The sequence below is a fragment of the Mauremys mutica genome, chromosome 1, assembly GCF_020497125.1.
Source record: "Mauremys mutica isolate MM-2020 ecotype Southern chromosome 1, ASM2049712v1, whole genome shotgun sequence".
In the NCBI taxonomy this organism is placed as follows: Eukaryota; Metazoa; Chordata; order Testudines; family Geoemydidae; genus Mauremys; species Mauremys mutica.
In genome coordinates this window covers 155,054,040-155,067,241 of record NC_059072.1, presented here as the reverse complement: position 1 = coordinate 155,067,241, position 13,202 = coordinate 155,054,040, and the positions used below count along the sequence as shown (strand labels likewise).

At 43.9% G+C, this 13,202-nt stretch overlaps 1 protein-coding gene across 6 annotated transcripts in view; it reads right to left on the bottom strand.

Moving 5' to 3' along the window:
• SPAG17 (sperm associated antigen 17) overlaps positions 1-13,202 on the bottom strand; it is a 282,801-nt gene that overhangs the window by 70,770 nt on the left and 198,829 nt on the right. For all 6 annotated transcript variants that reach the window (XM_045000967.1, XM_045000963.1, XM_045000962.1 and 3 more), the window contains 3 exons: positions 9,917-10,131; positions 4,938-5,058; positions 3,262-3,530 (listed from right to left, as the gene is read on the bottom strand). In XM_045000967.1, coding sequence (XP_044856902.1) covers positions 3,262-3,530; positions 4,938-5,058; positions 9,917-10,131 — 605 coding nt within the window. The remainder of the gene's footprint in view (positions 1-3,261; positions 3,531-4,937; positions 5,059-9,916; positions 10,132-13,202) is intronic.

Genomic DNA, 13,202 nt, shown 5'->3' with positions numbered 1-13,202 from the left:
GGACAAAAGGTTTGAACTAGCCTGAGGCACTGGCCCTGCCCTGACATTCTGAGTTAATGGGGATGTCTGTACAGACAGACAAAGTAAGTCTGATGCTGCCATGTAAACTTGTAGGGTCAACAGCACCGACAGCAATGGAGCAGCAGTCATGTCCATAGGTACTGAATTCAATGGCTGTCTCACAGATAGTTCCAGAGTTGACAGTACAGCACTGGGATCCTCCCACCTTGGTACCGGGGAGACATGGGTTGATGCCCTGGCTCTATCCTGGGTACCTGAGTTTTGCTGAGGCTGAGGCCCTGTTCTCAATGAAGAGGAGGATGAATCCTTCAGTCTTGGATGGCTCCAGTCTGTTTTATGAGTCCTCTTATGACGGATATGTGGAGATGATGAATGACCCCTTTCCTTTATCAAAGGGAGATCAGAGTTCTGGGGTCTGTCCAGAACTAGCGCAGAGGCAGAGGACATCTAAGGATGGTTGATCAAGCAATCTAAAAAAGGTCCAGGTGCGGAGACAGGCCTCATTGCCTGTGATGTTGCTTCAGGCTAACGTCTATAGTGATCTGCATTCTTTTCTTAAAAGAATGACAAATACTGCACTTTTCTTTAGTATGGCCTTCGCCAAGGCACAATAAGCACCGTGTGTGAGTGTCACTATGAGAGATAGAAACCCCACATGACAGGCAATTTTTGAAGCCCAGGAAATACTGCATAGCCTACAGTGCTGAGCAGAACAAACTACACTACACTAAACTACAGGTACTATATACAGTACGAAGGTCTGATGCAGTAGAAAAACTGTGAGGAGAAAACCTGCATGCGGAAGTCAGACGCAGGTTGCAGATGGTAAGAAGGAACTGAGGAGGACTGGGGTGCTGCCAGCCTTATATAGTCTCAGGAGGGTGTGGCGTTCTGTACCTCGTGGGAACACCCTTCCTACACCCCCATGTTCATCTTTATAAAATGATTGTGTGGTGTCCAATGCAAAGTTTGTCATATTGGGTGTCTCATGATGCACTGAGCCTGGTTGTTATAATGATGTTATAGTAATTGTCTTTACAGCAATGTTATAGTAATGTTATAGGTTATAATTTCTTGTATGTTGTTATGAGGGTGAAAATGTATCCTCATGGCTTAAAATAAGCCCAAAGAAAAACTCTCCAAGAGCAGAGGGGCAGTTCACACCTCATCAGGGCATGTATGGGACAAACCGAGCTCAGCCTCACAGGAACAAAGGACACTGGCCTAGGCAGCAACAAAAGGATTTGTTGGACTCTCGAGTGAGTCACCCCCCTTCCCTTGGTCAGTTTGGGAGTGCAATGATGTAACGTTCACCTGACTCTGAAGGGTGGGGGCAAAACCAAGAAGGAAGAGAACATGATAAAAGGGAGAGACGGTTGCCATACTCTCTCTCTCTGTTCCACCTACATCTACAGACATCACACCAAGCGACTGAAGTGCTGATCAAAGGGGAGAACCTGGCTGAAGAGCAACCAGTCAGCCTGTGGTGAGAAGAATCTAAGTTTATAAGGGCACTGAAAGTGTTAAGATCAGCTTAGAATGTGTTTTGCTTTTAGTTCATTTGACCAAAACTGACTGGTTATGTTTTGACTTATAATCATCCGAAATCTATCTTTGTAGTTAATAAGTCTGTTTGTTTATTCTACCTGAAGCAGTGCGTTTGGTTTGAAGCATGTCAGAGACTCCCCTTGGGATAACAAACCTGGTACACATCAATTTCTTTGTTAAATTGACAAACTCATATAAGCTTGCAGCACCCAGCGGGCATAACTGGACATTGCAAGGCGGAGGTTCCTAGGGTTATGTCTGGGACTGGAGATATTGGCTAGTGTCATTCGGTTGCATAGTCCAAGGAGCAGCTTACATATCAGAGACTGTGCCTGAACAGCCCAGGGGTGGGGGTTCTCACAGCAGTGCAGGCTGGCTCCCAGAGTCAAGGACTGGAGTGACCTAGCAGATCACCGGTCCGGATAACACGAGAGGGGAACATCACAGAGGGTCACAAGGAGGTGTATGGCATGAGCAGTGCTCTAACAGATACTGCTGCAGGAAAAAGAACTCTGGCTCTTGGTGTGCTAGGTGACAACATACTCAAGTGGAATATGCCTCTGTAACTACTCAAAGAAGAGATTATAGATAGGCAGAATATATTGAACTGTCTTAGGTACTTATATGGCTCCCATTACTGAAGTATCTGAACACCTCACCATCTTTAATGCATTATCCTCACAATGCTCCTGTGAGGAAGGGAAATACTATTATCCTCATTTTACACATGGGAAATGGAGGTACAGGAAGACTAAGTGACTTGCCAAGGTCACACAGGAAGTCTGTGGTGGACTAGAGAATTCAACCCAGGTTCCCACCACCTAGGCTAGCCCTCAAGCCATTGGACAATCCAACATGGCATCTGGACAGGAAAGAAGCACTGTACTATTACAGAAGTATCAAAAGCAGTAGTCTTGAAATGACATTGTAAAAAGAGTCTTTCTGGGGCACCTCCCTAGCTGGGCTGGGCTCCTCACCTTACCCAGTTTCCACCACTGGGGATGGCCTAGTATAGGCCACAGCCTCTTAGTTCTGGTAGTGGCCCCACCCTTGTGGGCCTGCTCACTTTCCTTCTGGGTAACAGAAAAGCAAAAGTCCAGGTCAACACAATCCAAGCCCCTTGAGGGGTCAATAAAAAGGCAAAAAAGCCTTACCTCAGGGGTGCCTGAGTGGCAGTTTTGTTGGAGTCCTTATAGCTGGCTAGCTGAGTCAGTTGCTCCCTATCAGGCTTGCCCTGGGGTTTGCTGGACTCCTTGCAGAGCTGGGGGCAGTTCTGGCATGAGGGTTCCTCCTGCTATTTCAGGAGCCACTCTAGTCACCCCCTTCTCAGGGTTTCCTGCCTTGCATACTGCAGCTTCCTCCCTTCAAAGCCCTCAACCCTACCAAGCATGATTGGCAGGGCTGGCGGGGCTGGGCTATCTTAGCACACACCCTCCCAAGCCCTGTCTGCGTCAGTGTGGGATTTACACACCCCATCACAGACATCTAGCCTCAAACAACACAGGCTGGCCAACTCTGTGTTGTCATTCCGAAAGGACTATTCTTCTGGCTGTGGTCTTTCCAGGAATTATGTAAAAACATATCTTTTCCCAATGGTGCAGACTGCCTACAGGCAGAAACTGTAGGCCACGACTACTTGGCCTGTCTAGAAAACCAAGCTAAACCCATTTCTAATCAAACTCTTTACTATACCTGGGTGGATCCATCAATCATGTACTTTACGACAGTTCCTTGGCTGGTAATGACTCTAGACACTTCCTGTTCTACTGGTTTCTTCACTGCTTTGTACAGATGGGAATGCTTCACCCTTTGGGGATAACTCTGCCTAACTAGGATTTCCAGAGTAGGTTGCTTGGCTTTTTCTGCCTTGGCCTCATCTTCCTTGGCCTCATCTGCCTTGGTTTCACTTTTGTTGGCTTCATCTGCCTTGGCTTCAGCTTCCTTAGACTCAGCTTTCAAATCTGAAATTAAAGTCTATATTAATTAACAGTACCAGAGTAGCTGTTGTCATCTAAGCAATTCTAAGGAGCCCATCATTGTTGTATCTTAGCATCAATACTGGTGAAAATTATTATTTAATGAGTGCCATCACATTGGTTGATGCTTTACAAACATAAAAGTAGACAGTCTCTGCAAATAAATTCTTTGGGTCAGTCTTAGACACAGACAGTAGAGCTCATTGTATACTGAGTGTGGTGGACAATTGTATAGACAGGCTGCACACCTATAGGAGATTAGTACTGCCAATTGAAACTCCTGTACCGAACATTGTTTGTTTTGACATCTAATATTGAGTCGCTCTACCCTCTGCACTGTATATAATGCTAAACTAATCTGACCTCACATACCTTGAACAGACAAATATTTTGACATGGGAGTGGGATGGAGGCCTGAAGGTAAAATATGATTATTCTGGTAATTCAGGGTTATGTGACCAGTAATCTAGGTTCTCCTGCTTTGTTAGAGTTGCTGGGCAGGTCGGCTGAGGCAGTAGCAGATGCAGGCTGGAGCAGGAGCTAGATAGTGTGGAAACAGGCACAGGTAGTGCAGGAACAGAAGCAAGGGCCAGCTGGAGCAGGCACAAGGGCTGACTGGAGCAGCAGCAATGTGAAGAGCAGACTGGAGCAGGAGCAGGAGCAATGGCAGTCTGTTGAATCTACTGGGAATGGGAATGCGCCGGCCAAATAGGGACATTGAGCAGACTGGACAGACTGCTTTCCTTAAAAGCCTATAACCCTATCTTGGGATGACTTCAGTGGGTCCCTGCCTGTGGATTGGCTGAATCTTGGTAGAATGGTGTGGGGCCTATCACAAGACCTGCAGGCAATTGCCTCTGGTGACTCGTCATACTCTCTCTCGCTCAGGGATGACTCATAAAGTTTAGCCAGGCTCAGGCTCAGAGGTATCAAACTCTCTCCCATAATGATAAGCCTTTGTGCTGAGGCTCTATGAACCACCAATATCCATCTTCTAGCCATTTATATACACTACAAGTCATAATGAAGATGAAACTGCTCCAAATCTCAATCTTATGATTACTAACAACCCAAGTACCACTGCAGTCTACCATGTGCAGTTGAACAGTTGTGCAAATGTCCAAAAATTGTGGCAAGCTGAATCACTGCAGTAGCCTAATAGGCCAGGCACAGAAAGTGGGTCATGAACTGCCCTGAGCCTTGCTCAGCTACACAGAAAGAAATTCATACAGTTGTTTTCTATAACAATGTTTAGGGAATTGTTTTCAATATTAGATGTCAGAACTTTCCTGTAACTGTGTTTAAATCCATCTCTACATAAAAAAAAAAATCTTTTGTGATTTTAACTTTATGCAGAATACTCCTGTCTCCATAGTGATTCACAAAACTAACCTATAGAATTTTGACCAAGGAAAGTTAATACCAGCCCGTTGGAGCAAGAGGCATTCAAAGTCTGGAAAACAGGGACATCTGGCACCGCTTGTGTTTGAGGTGTTGATGGTTCTATTTCTACCTAGAGAACAGAACAGATTAGTTTTATTACACATTTCAAAAAGCATTTTATAAAGTTTAGTTTTGTTATATGCTCTGGTAGAGCTAGTATCTAAAGGTCTGATTCTTCTACCTACCTTATTAATGTTGAGTTATAATTTAATCCATAATCAGTCCCACCATAGGTGCTGACTCTGTGCAGGCTCCAGGGCTCAAGCAGCCATGGAAAAAAAATAGGGGGATGCTCAGCACCAACCTGCTACAGTGGTTCTGCGGCCCTGGGGCTGGCTGCCAATCAGCTGTTTGGCAGTTCCCAGGGTGGCCAGCGGAGCCGAGAGTGGCTGGCGGGAAGTGCTTGGGGGAGGTGGAGAGGAGTGAGTGGCGGGCGGGGTGGGCATTGGGAGAGGGGGTGTGACATTGCACTCCATATGATTTTATGAAAATATGCTAATGGATGTGAATTTAATGTAACTGGAATATGCAAAAGGTCTTTTGTAAGGTATCATTACAAAGCTTATAATCTACTCAGTGTGGTCATCCTATTTGTATAAATGTATCATTCTTGTATCTGAAACTAAGAATATAAAATATAACTCTGAAGTCCTATTGTAGGTATGCAAAGTGTGGGCCATTAATGGTGGTTTAGAATCTTGATGGCTCCCATCAACTAGGACAATTGACAGTAAATGGCTCTGTTTGGAGGCCAGGCCAGGAAGAATGAAGGCTTGGGGGTCTCACAGGACATGTGACCATGTCACCTGGTACTGGAATCCATCTTAAACCTGGTGTTTTTCCAGTTAGAAGGAGGGGTGGGGACCCAGAGAGACAAAAGATTCCTGCTTCGTGCTAAAGCTATAAAAGGGGGTGGAACAGAACAAAAGGGGCTGCGGTCGTGAGAAATCCCCTAGCTACCACCTGAGCTGGAACAAGGACTGTACTGGGGAAAGGATTGGGCCCAGGCTAGAAAGGAGTCTAGTCTGTGAAAGAAGCTTATTGGAACATCTCTAAGGGTGACATTTACCTGTATTCAGTTTCTTACATGTATTAGGCTTAAACTTGCGTGTTTTTGTTTTATTTTGCTTGGTAACTTACTGTGTTCTGTCTGTTATTACTTTGAACCAATTAAATCCTCCTTTTTATATTTAATAAAATCACTTTTTGCTTATTAATTAACCCAGAGCAAGTAATTAATACCTGGGGGAGCAAACAGCTGTGTATATCTCTCTATCATTGTTATAGAGGGCGAACAATTTATGAGTTTACCCTGTATACGCTTTATATGGAGTGAAACGGATTTATTTGTGGTTTGGATCCTATTGGGGGAGCTGGGTGTCTGGGTGCTAGAGACAGGAGCACTTCTTAAACTTTTTTCAGTTAAGTTTGCAGCTTTGAGGTGCGTGGTTCAGACCCTGGGTCTGTGTTGGAGCAGACTGGCGTATCTGGCTCAACAAGGCAGGTTTCTGAAGTCCCAAGCTGCCAGGGAAAATGGGCTCAGAGATAGTCTCAGCACATCAGGTGGCAGTCCCAAGGGGGTCTCTGTGACCCAACCCATCACAGGGGCATAGCAGGGGCAGGAAGAGGCAGACCAAAGGCAGGGCCTTAGGGAAAGAGGTGGAGTGGGAGCAGGGCCTCGGGGTAGAGCGGGGTTGGAGCACCCCCCCAGGAAAAAAAATTCAGCACCTGTGAGTCCCACAGAAATTTAAGTTGGAGAAAGTTTGTTTCTTTTATCTATATTAAATTATTTTAAATGTATTGTTATACATAGAATGATAGAAGATTGGGGTTGGAAGAGACCTCAGGAGGTCATCTAGTCCAACCCCCTGCTCAAAGCACGACCAACACCAACTTCAACATCCCAGTCAGGGCTTTGTCAAGCTGGGCCATAAATCTCTAAGGATGGAGAGTCCACCACCTCTCTTGGTAACCCATTCCAGTGCTTCATCACCCTCCTAGTGAAATAGTTTTTCCTAATATCCAACCTAGACCTCCCCCACTGCAACTTGAGAGCATTGCTCCTTGTTCTGTCATCTGCCACTGAGAACAGCCGAGCTCCATCCTCTTCCCTCTTCAGGTAGTTGAAGGCTGCTATCAAATCCCCATTACTCTTCTCTTCTGCAGACTAAACAAGCCCAGTTCCCTGAGCTTCTCCTTGTAAGCCTTGTGCCCCAGCCACCTGATCATTTTTGTTGCCCTCCGCTGGACTGTGTCCAATTTTCCACATTCATTCTGTAGTGGGGGGGACCAAAATTGGACGCAGTACTCCAGATGTGGCCTCACCAGTGCTGAATAGAGGGGAATAATCACTTCCCTCTCTCTGCTGGCAATGCTCCTACTAATGCAGCCCAATATGCTGTTGGCCTTCTTGGCAACAAGGGCATACTGCTGACTCATATCCAGCTTCTCATCCACTGTAATCCCCAGGTCCTTTTCTGCAGAACTGCTGCTTAGCCAGTTGGTCCCCAGCCTGTAGCCGTGCATGGGATTCTTCCATCCTAAGTGCAGGACTCTGCACCTGTCCTTGTTGAACCTCATCTGATTGAATTTGGCCCAATCCTCCAATTTGTCTAGGTCACTCTGAACCCTATCCCTCCATCATCCAGATCATTAATAAAGATGCTGAACAAAACCGGCCCCAGGACTGACCCCTGGGGCACTCGGCTTGATACTGGCTGCCCCACTAGACATCGAGCCATTGATCATTCCCCGTTGAGCCCGACAATACTGACTGAGGAAAAGTTATGGATAACTCTTTTCTTTTGATGGCTTATTCCACCAGTTTACACAAGGTGTCAGAGGTTGTCGGATTTCAGACCCACATAGAAACTGTGAGTAAAACAATAATATGAAGCAGAACATGGTGAAATGGATGGTAGAGTACCATCAACAATTCTAGCTGCAGCACTCCATATAGTAGCAGCAACACCAACAGCTGAAGGGATTGGTGGAGTGGCTATAGTAACAAGACCAACAGATGATCATGGTGTGTAGATCATGGAGGGGACAGGACAGATAGCTCTGTAGTCCAAGAATGTGCTCCTTCTGTCAGAAGATGACCCTGAGGCCATTATGACACCCTTTCACCCCCTTATTCACCACTGTCATGTAATTAGGACATGTTTTGCACAAAGTATGCCTTGTGAACTATCATTCTAAAAGTCTTGATCTGCTAGACATTAATATCGCATTGGATTGTATGTGCTATCATCATATGTGAAGTTATGAAGTTTGGCTATGTATGTGTTACTGAAACATGTTGTGACATTGAAAACACCCACAAGCAGTCTTTCAGGTACAACAGTTAAAAGGCCAAACTATATTAATGGCTCATTGAAGAAATGCACACAAGCACAAGGATTACTCTAGGAACTGTGTACAATAGAAACCTCTTAGAGATAGCACTACACAATGGGAACTGTTTGACCCAGATCACTGCAAAAGAGCTTTCCAGCAAGTGGGAAGAAGATATAAAAGGGGGAAATGACATCATGATCGTTCTGAGGTATGACACACCTGGAAACACCTGAGGAACAAAGACTGAATTGGGGGAAGTGATGGTCCCAGGCTAAAGAGATTTCTAGCCTGTGTATGAAAAAAAGCTTGTGCCTTAAGTATATGCCAGCCTGTTTATCATTCGGGGTGAGAATTTGCTACTTCATATCCTACCTATCTAATATGTTAACCTCAGTTTGCATTTTGTTTATTTACTAGGTAATCTGCTTTGATCTGTTTGCTATCACTTATAATCACTTAAAATCTATCTTTCTGTAGTTAAACTTATTTTATGTTTTAATCCAAACCAGTGTGTGTTTGACTAAGGTATCTGGGGAAAATCTCAGCTTGGTTACCACAAGTGTGCATGGTCCTCTCACATTGAGGGAGAGGCCCCACCCCACTCTGGGCAGCGTTTGTCCTCCCCACTTCTGTGTTCCTTTGGCCGTGTTTCCTGGGTAGGCCTCAGGGTAGGCCTATAGGTGATTCTCCACCAAACAAAAGGGAAATAGTACCATAAACACAAAAACAAAGGGTGATACTTTTCCCTGCCTCCCCGCTGGGGCTGGGTGTCGCCCTGTAGTCTGCCCCGGGGTCTCAGTCCTTCCCCTAGCAGGCACTCAGGCTTGTCTGCTTCCCCTATGGAGAGAGGAGTGCAGTCTCCCTTCCTGGAGAAGCTTACTTCCCTGCTGTCACTGGCCTGGTAGCAGCTTGTCTCTTTCTCCCTCCCTTTCTCTCACTGGAGGAGAGGTTTTAAAAGATCTCAGGCAGCCTTTAACTGGATCCAGGTCTTCCCAATTGACCTGAGGTAACCCCTTCTCAGCTTATAGGAAAGAGGGCCTGTAACATTCTAGGGCTAACATATCTGCCTTCCCACACCCTCTTGCAGCCGTATGGCCTCACTTTGTCACATAAGGAGAATGCATACTAGACTGACAGATGCCCACTCTGTCAACCAATTTATGGTTACAGGTAGACATTTGAAAAAAAATTGTGAACATTTCCCCCCATTTTTAAACCAATTATAGAGCTGATAGAAGATTTTTGAATTTTGAAATTCTGAGAAAATTTAGAATAATCTTTACTATATTTTTCCTTTGTTTTTAACCAACTCTAATTATGTTGTCAATAAATGGCCAAGCCTCTGAGATCATAGCAGACATTACAAACAGTTATCTTTCCCTGTGGTCTCAGATCGTGACTAGGCTCAGCTAACATTTCTGATCAAGTTAATTGATTTCACTTTGTTTTAAACACTGACATTTGAAAAAAATAACCTTGCTGACTGCACCTGTCTTTTCTGCTGAGTCATTCTACCAATTTAGACCTATTTGTGACTTATGATTACACTAGGGGGTAAATTTAGTATTTATTGGGGAATATTCTCTCACCTTTTTCTCTTCTTGCTTTGGAGACTCTTCCGGTGGTGGAGTGATTAACTTGACATGGCTTCCTTTGGCAGACTGCAGAGATTTTGCTGATTTTTGTTTCAGTGACTTGTTGCTTTTTCCTGAAGAAGTGGAAGCAGCAACAGGAGTGGGAGCAACAGTTGGAATATGTACGGAGGGGATATTCAGAATTGTTGCTAAGTTAGGGTCTGTATCATCTGCGGAGGGGGAGAGGGGAGAGAAAAAGCAACATTTTTATGCAATAGACTGAAGCCACATACATGCACGTATCAGGCTTTGTTTGACAAAACTTCAGTTACCAAGTTTTACCTTTTAAAAGACAAAACCCCCAGAGACCTCAGTCCAGGGGCTGGGTGCATGACAACAAATGCAAACACCTTCTATGGCCTACTCTAGCCATAGAGAGGGTTAAGACTAGTGTGTTCCATAGCTTCTGAGATATCTCTAGGTCGGAGTCTATCATGTATGAGAAAGACAATCTTTCCACTTTCCTTCACCCAAGAAATATTCATATAGCTGGACATGTTCTGAATCTAGTATCCGGGAAAATATAGATGTTGTTACACTTCACCATGGACTGACCATTAACTCCAGTAGTTTGGAGTTGTAATGCTTTTATTCTGCCATGGCAAAGGATCTGTTCTGATGGTCTGTCCTTTTTACTTAAAAACACCTGATAGATTTAATAGAATCATAGAAATGTAGGACTGGAAGGGACCTCAAGAGTTCATCTAGTCCATCCACCTGTGCTGAGGTAGGATTAACATAACTAGACCTTCCCTGACAAGTGTTCGGCTAACCTGGTCTTAAAAACCTCCAGTGATGGGGATTCCACAACCTCCCTAGGTAACCTGTTCCAATGCTTCACTATCTTTATAGTTAGAAAGTTTTTCCTAATATCAATCCTAAATTATCTTTGTTCCGGATTAAACCCATTACTTCTTGTCCTACCTTCAATAAATATGAAGAACAACTGATCACACTTCTCTTTATAACACCCTTTTATATATTTGAAGACTGTTATCAAGTCCCCTTCAGCTTTCTTCTCTATAGACTAAACATGCTCAAGTCTTTCAACATTTCCTCATAGATCAGGTTTTCTAAACCTCTTATCATTTTTGTTGCTCTCCTCCTCTCTTCAATTTGCCCACATCTTTCTTAAAATGCGGTGCACAAAACTGGTTTCGGTGCTCCAGCAGAGACCTCACAAGCATCAACTAGAGTGGAACAATTACCACCCATGTCCTATATATGACACTCCTGTGTCCTCTTAATACATCCCAGAATGACATTTGCCTTTTTTGCAACAGCATAATACAAAAAAAATTGAATATCTATTCCTGTTGTAAACCCTACAGCCACATATACGGAGCATGTATTTGGGGAGTTTTTCTCACCCAGATAATTCAAGTAATCTTCATGCTAGTCTTTTTATGGATAACTTATCTCAGATGAAGCAACACTTGAATCCCAATGTCTTGACCAACACTTTTTATGGAAAGGTCTGATTTACATTGTAATACAACAACACAAAGAACCAGTCCTCAGAAAATGGCCAGGGTTAGGCTTTTATTTATTTATTTTTTTAAACTGCTCTAGCTGCATAATAGGAGCTTGTAGAAACACAACCCTCACAGATGTGTCTTTAGGTGGCTTCACAACAATCATTTTTGATTTGGCTGAGTTATAGTGGTTCCAAAACCTATTTTGCACATACACCACTTTTGGCTATATGATAAACTAATAATCCGCTAATGTTCTACTCACACTGCACATATATGGGAATCGAAATGGAGTGGAATTTTCTATTTAACAATTTTAATATTTGTTGTGCAACCTTAACTCTGCTCCCTTGTGCATATGCATTATAATACAGTATTTAATTACATCACCACACACTATATTTTATGCAGGACCACTGACTTATTAATTGTGCAGGTTGGACAGTGCAGAGCAGTGTAGTTAATAAAACTAGGGCAAAGGGGATCCTGGTCCTTTTCAGTGCAGATGGTAGATAGTGTGTAGTAAATAAAGCAGGGATTCACAGGACTTCTTACTCATTCAGTTCATGCTTTGAAAGGTGTGAAATACATGAGACATGGGGCTACATATATGATGAGCAAATACTGAACAGCTGCCTCATTCAGTGAATAGGGTTCAATTTGTCTAATAGGCAAGGCAAAAGAATAGTATGTGATCATAGATTTGTATATTTTAAGGAAAAAATGGACCATTAGGATTTTCTAGTCTAATCTCCTGCAAAACACAGGCCTAATAATTTCTGCATCAAGTCCATTATGTCTGGTTGAGCTAGAGTGAATCTTATAGAAATTTAAGATTCAAAGGCTGTCCTTGATGCTCCTTTTTATTTACTGCTGAAACAACCAAGGAACCCAGGAAAGGATGTGTGTAGAAATGTTCAATTTCACAGAAGGGAATGTGGTATCTCCACTTGGTCCTCTTGGCTGTTGGCAGCAAAGATGATAGCGTTTGCCACAATATCTGTGTAAGCAGGGTCTGAATGAGCTCTCCCCTGACAGTAGCTGGGGAGGGGAAAAGACTTCAGGTACAGACTGTATTTACATGAGCACACCTACTCTGAATAGGTATCCAGCAGACAGAACTGTGTTGCCCAAAGTGATCAACTTTGGCTGGTGTTGGGTTGCAAATCACTTTAGTACTGAATGCAGGGGTAGTGAAATGTTATCTTTATTTTATGAGTAAAGGGAGCAGAACTGTGCTTAGCTGTCCTGATTGAGGAGGTCATCCTCAACTGAAATGAATTCGCTATGCTGGGGGCTTGGATGCAGACCACAGTGAAAGTAAGAGAGGGTGGGGGTCTGGTTTCACTCACATAGTTGTTTTGGGGGCATTTAGCGCACTGGGTGAGGTATAACACATGTTGTGATAGGCATGTGTAGGACCCATTGATCTTGAAAGGTGTGTTGTGGGGGATATTGCTCATTGTAGCAGTGGAGATATGTCTGTAGGTCTGTTGTTCTGGCAGAATCTGGTGCCACTTTGAGTTGGTGTGTCCTGGTCTATGGGGAACTTGCTTCTGATGATGAGGTGTTGGGGGTGGCGGGTTGTTTGAAGGGAAGAAAAGGGGGTTTGGGAAGACTCCTCACTTCCAGACAATTCATAGTTCTGAGTCATGTGTTAAAGAACAGCCTCTTCAACTTCACCTTTGTCTTTTCTGCATCCCTAACCACACACTATGTAAGGACCTGATCCTGCTGCTATTGAGGTCAATGGTAAAACTCTTACT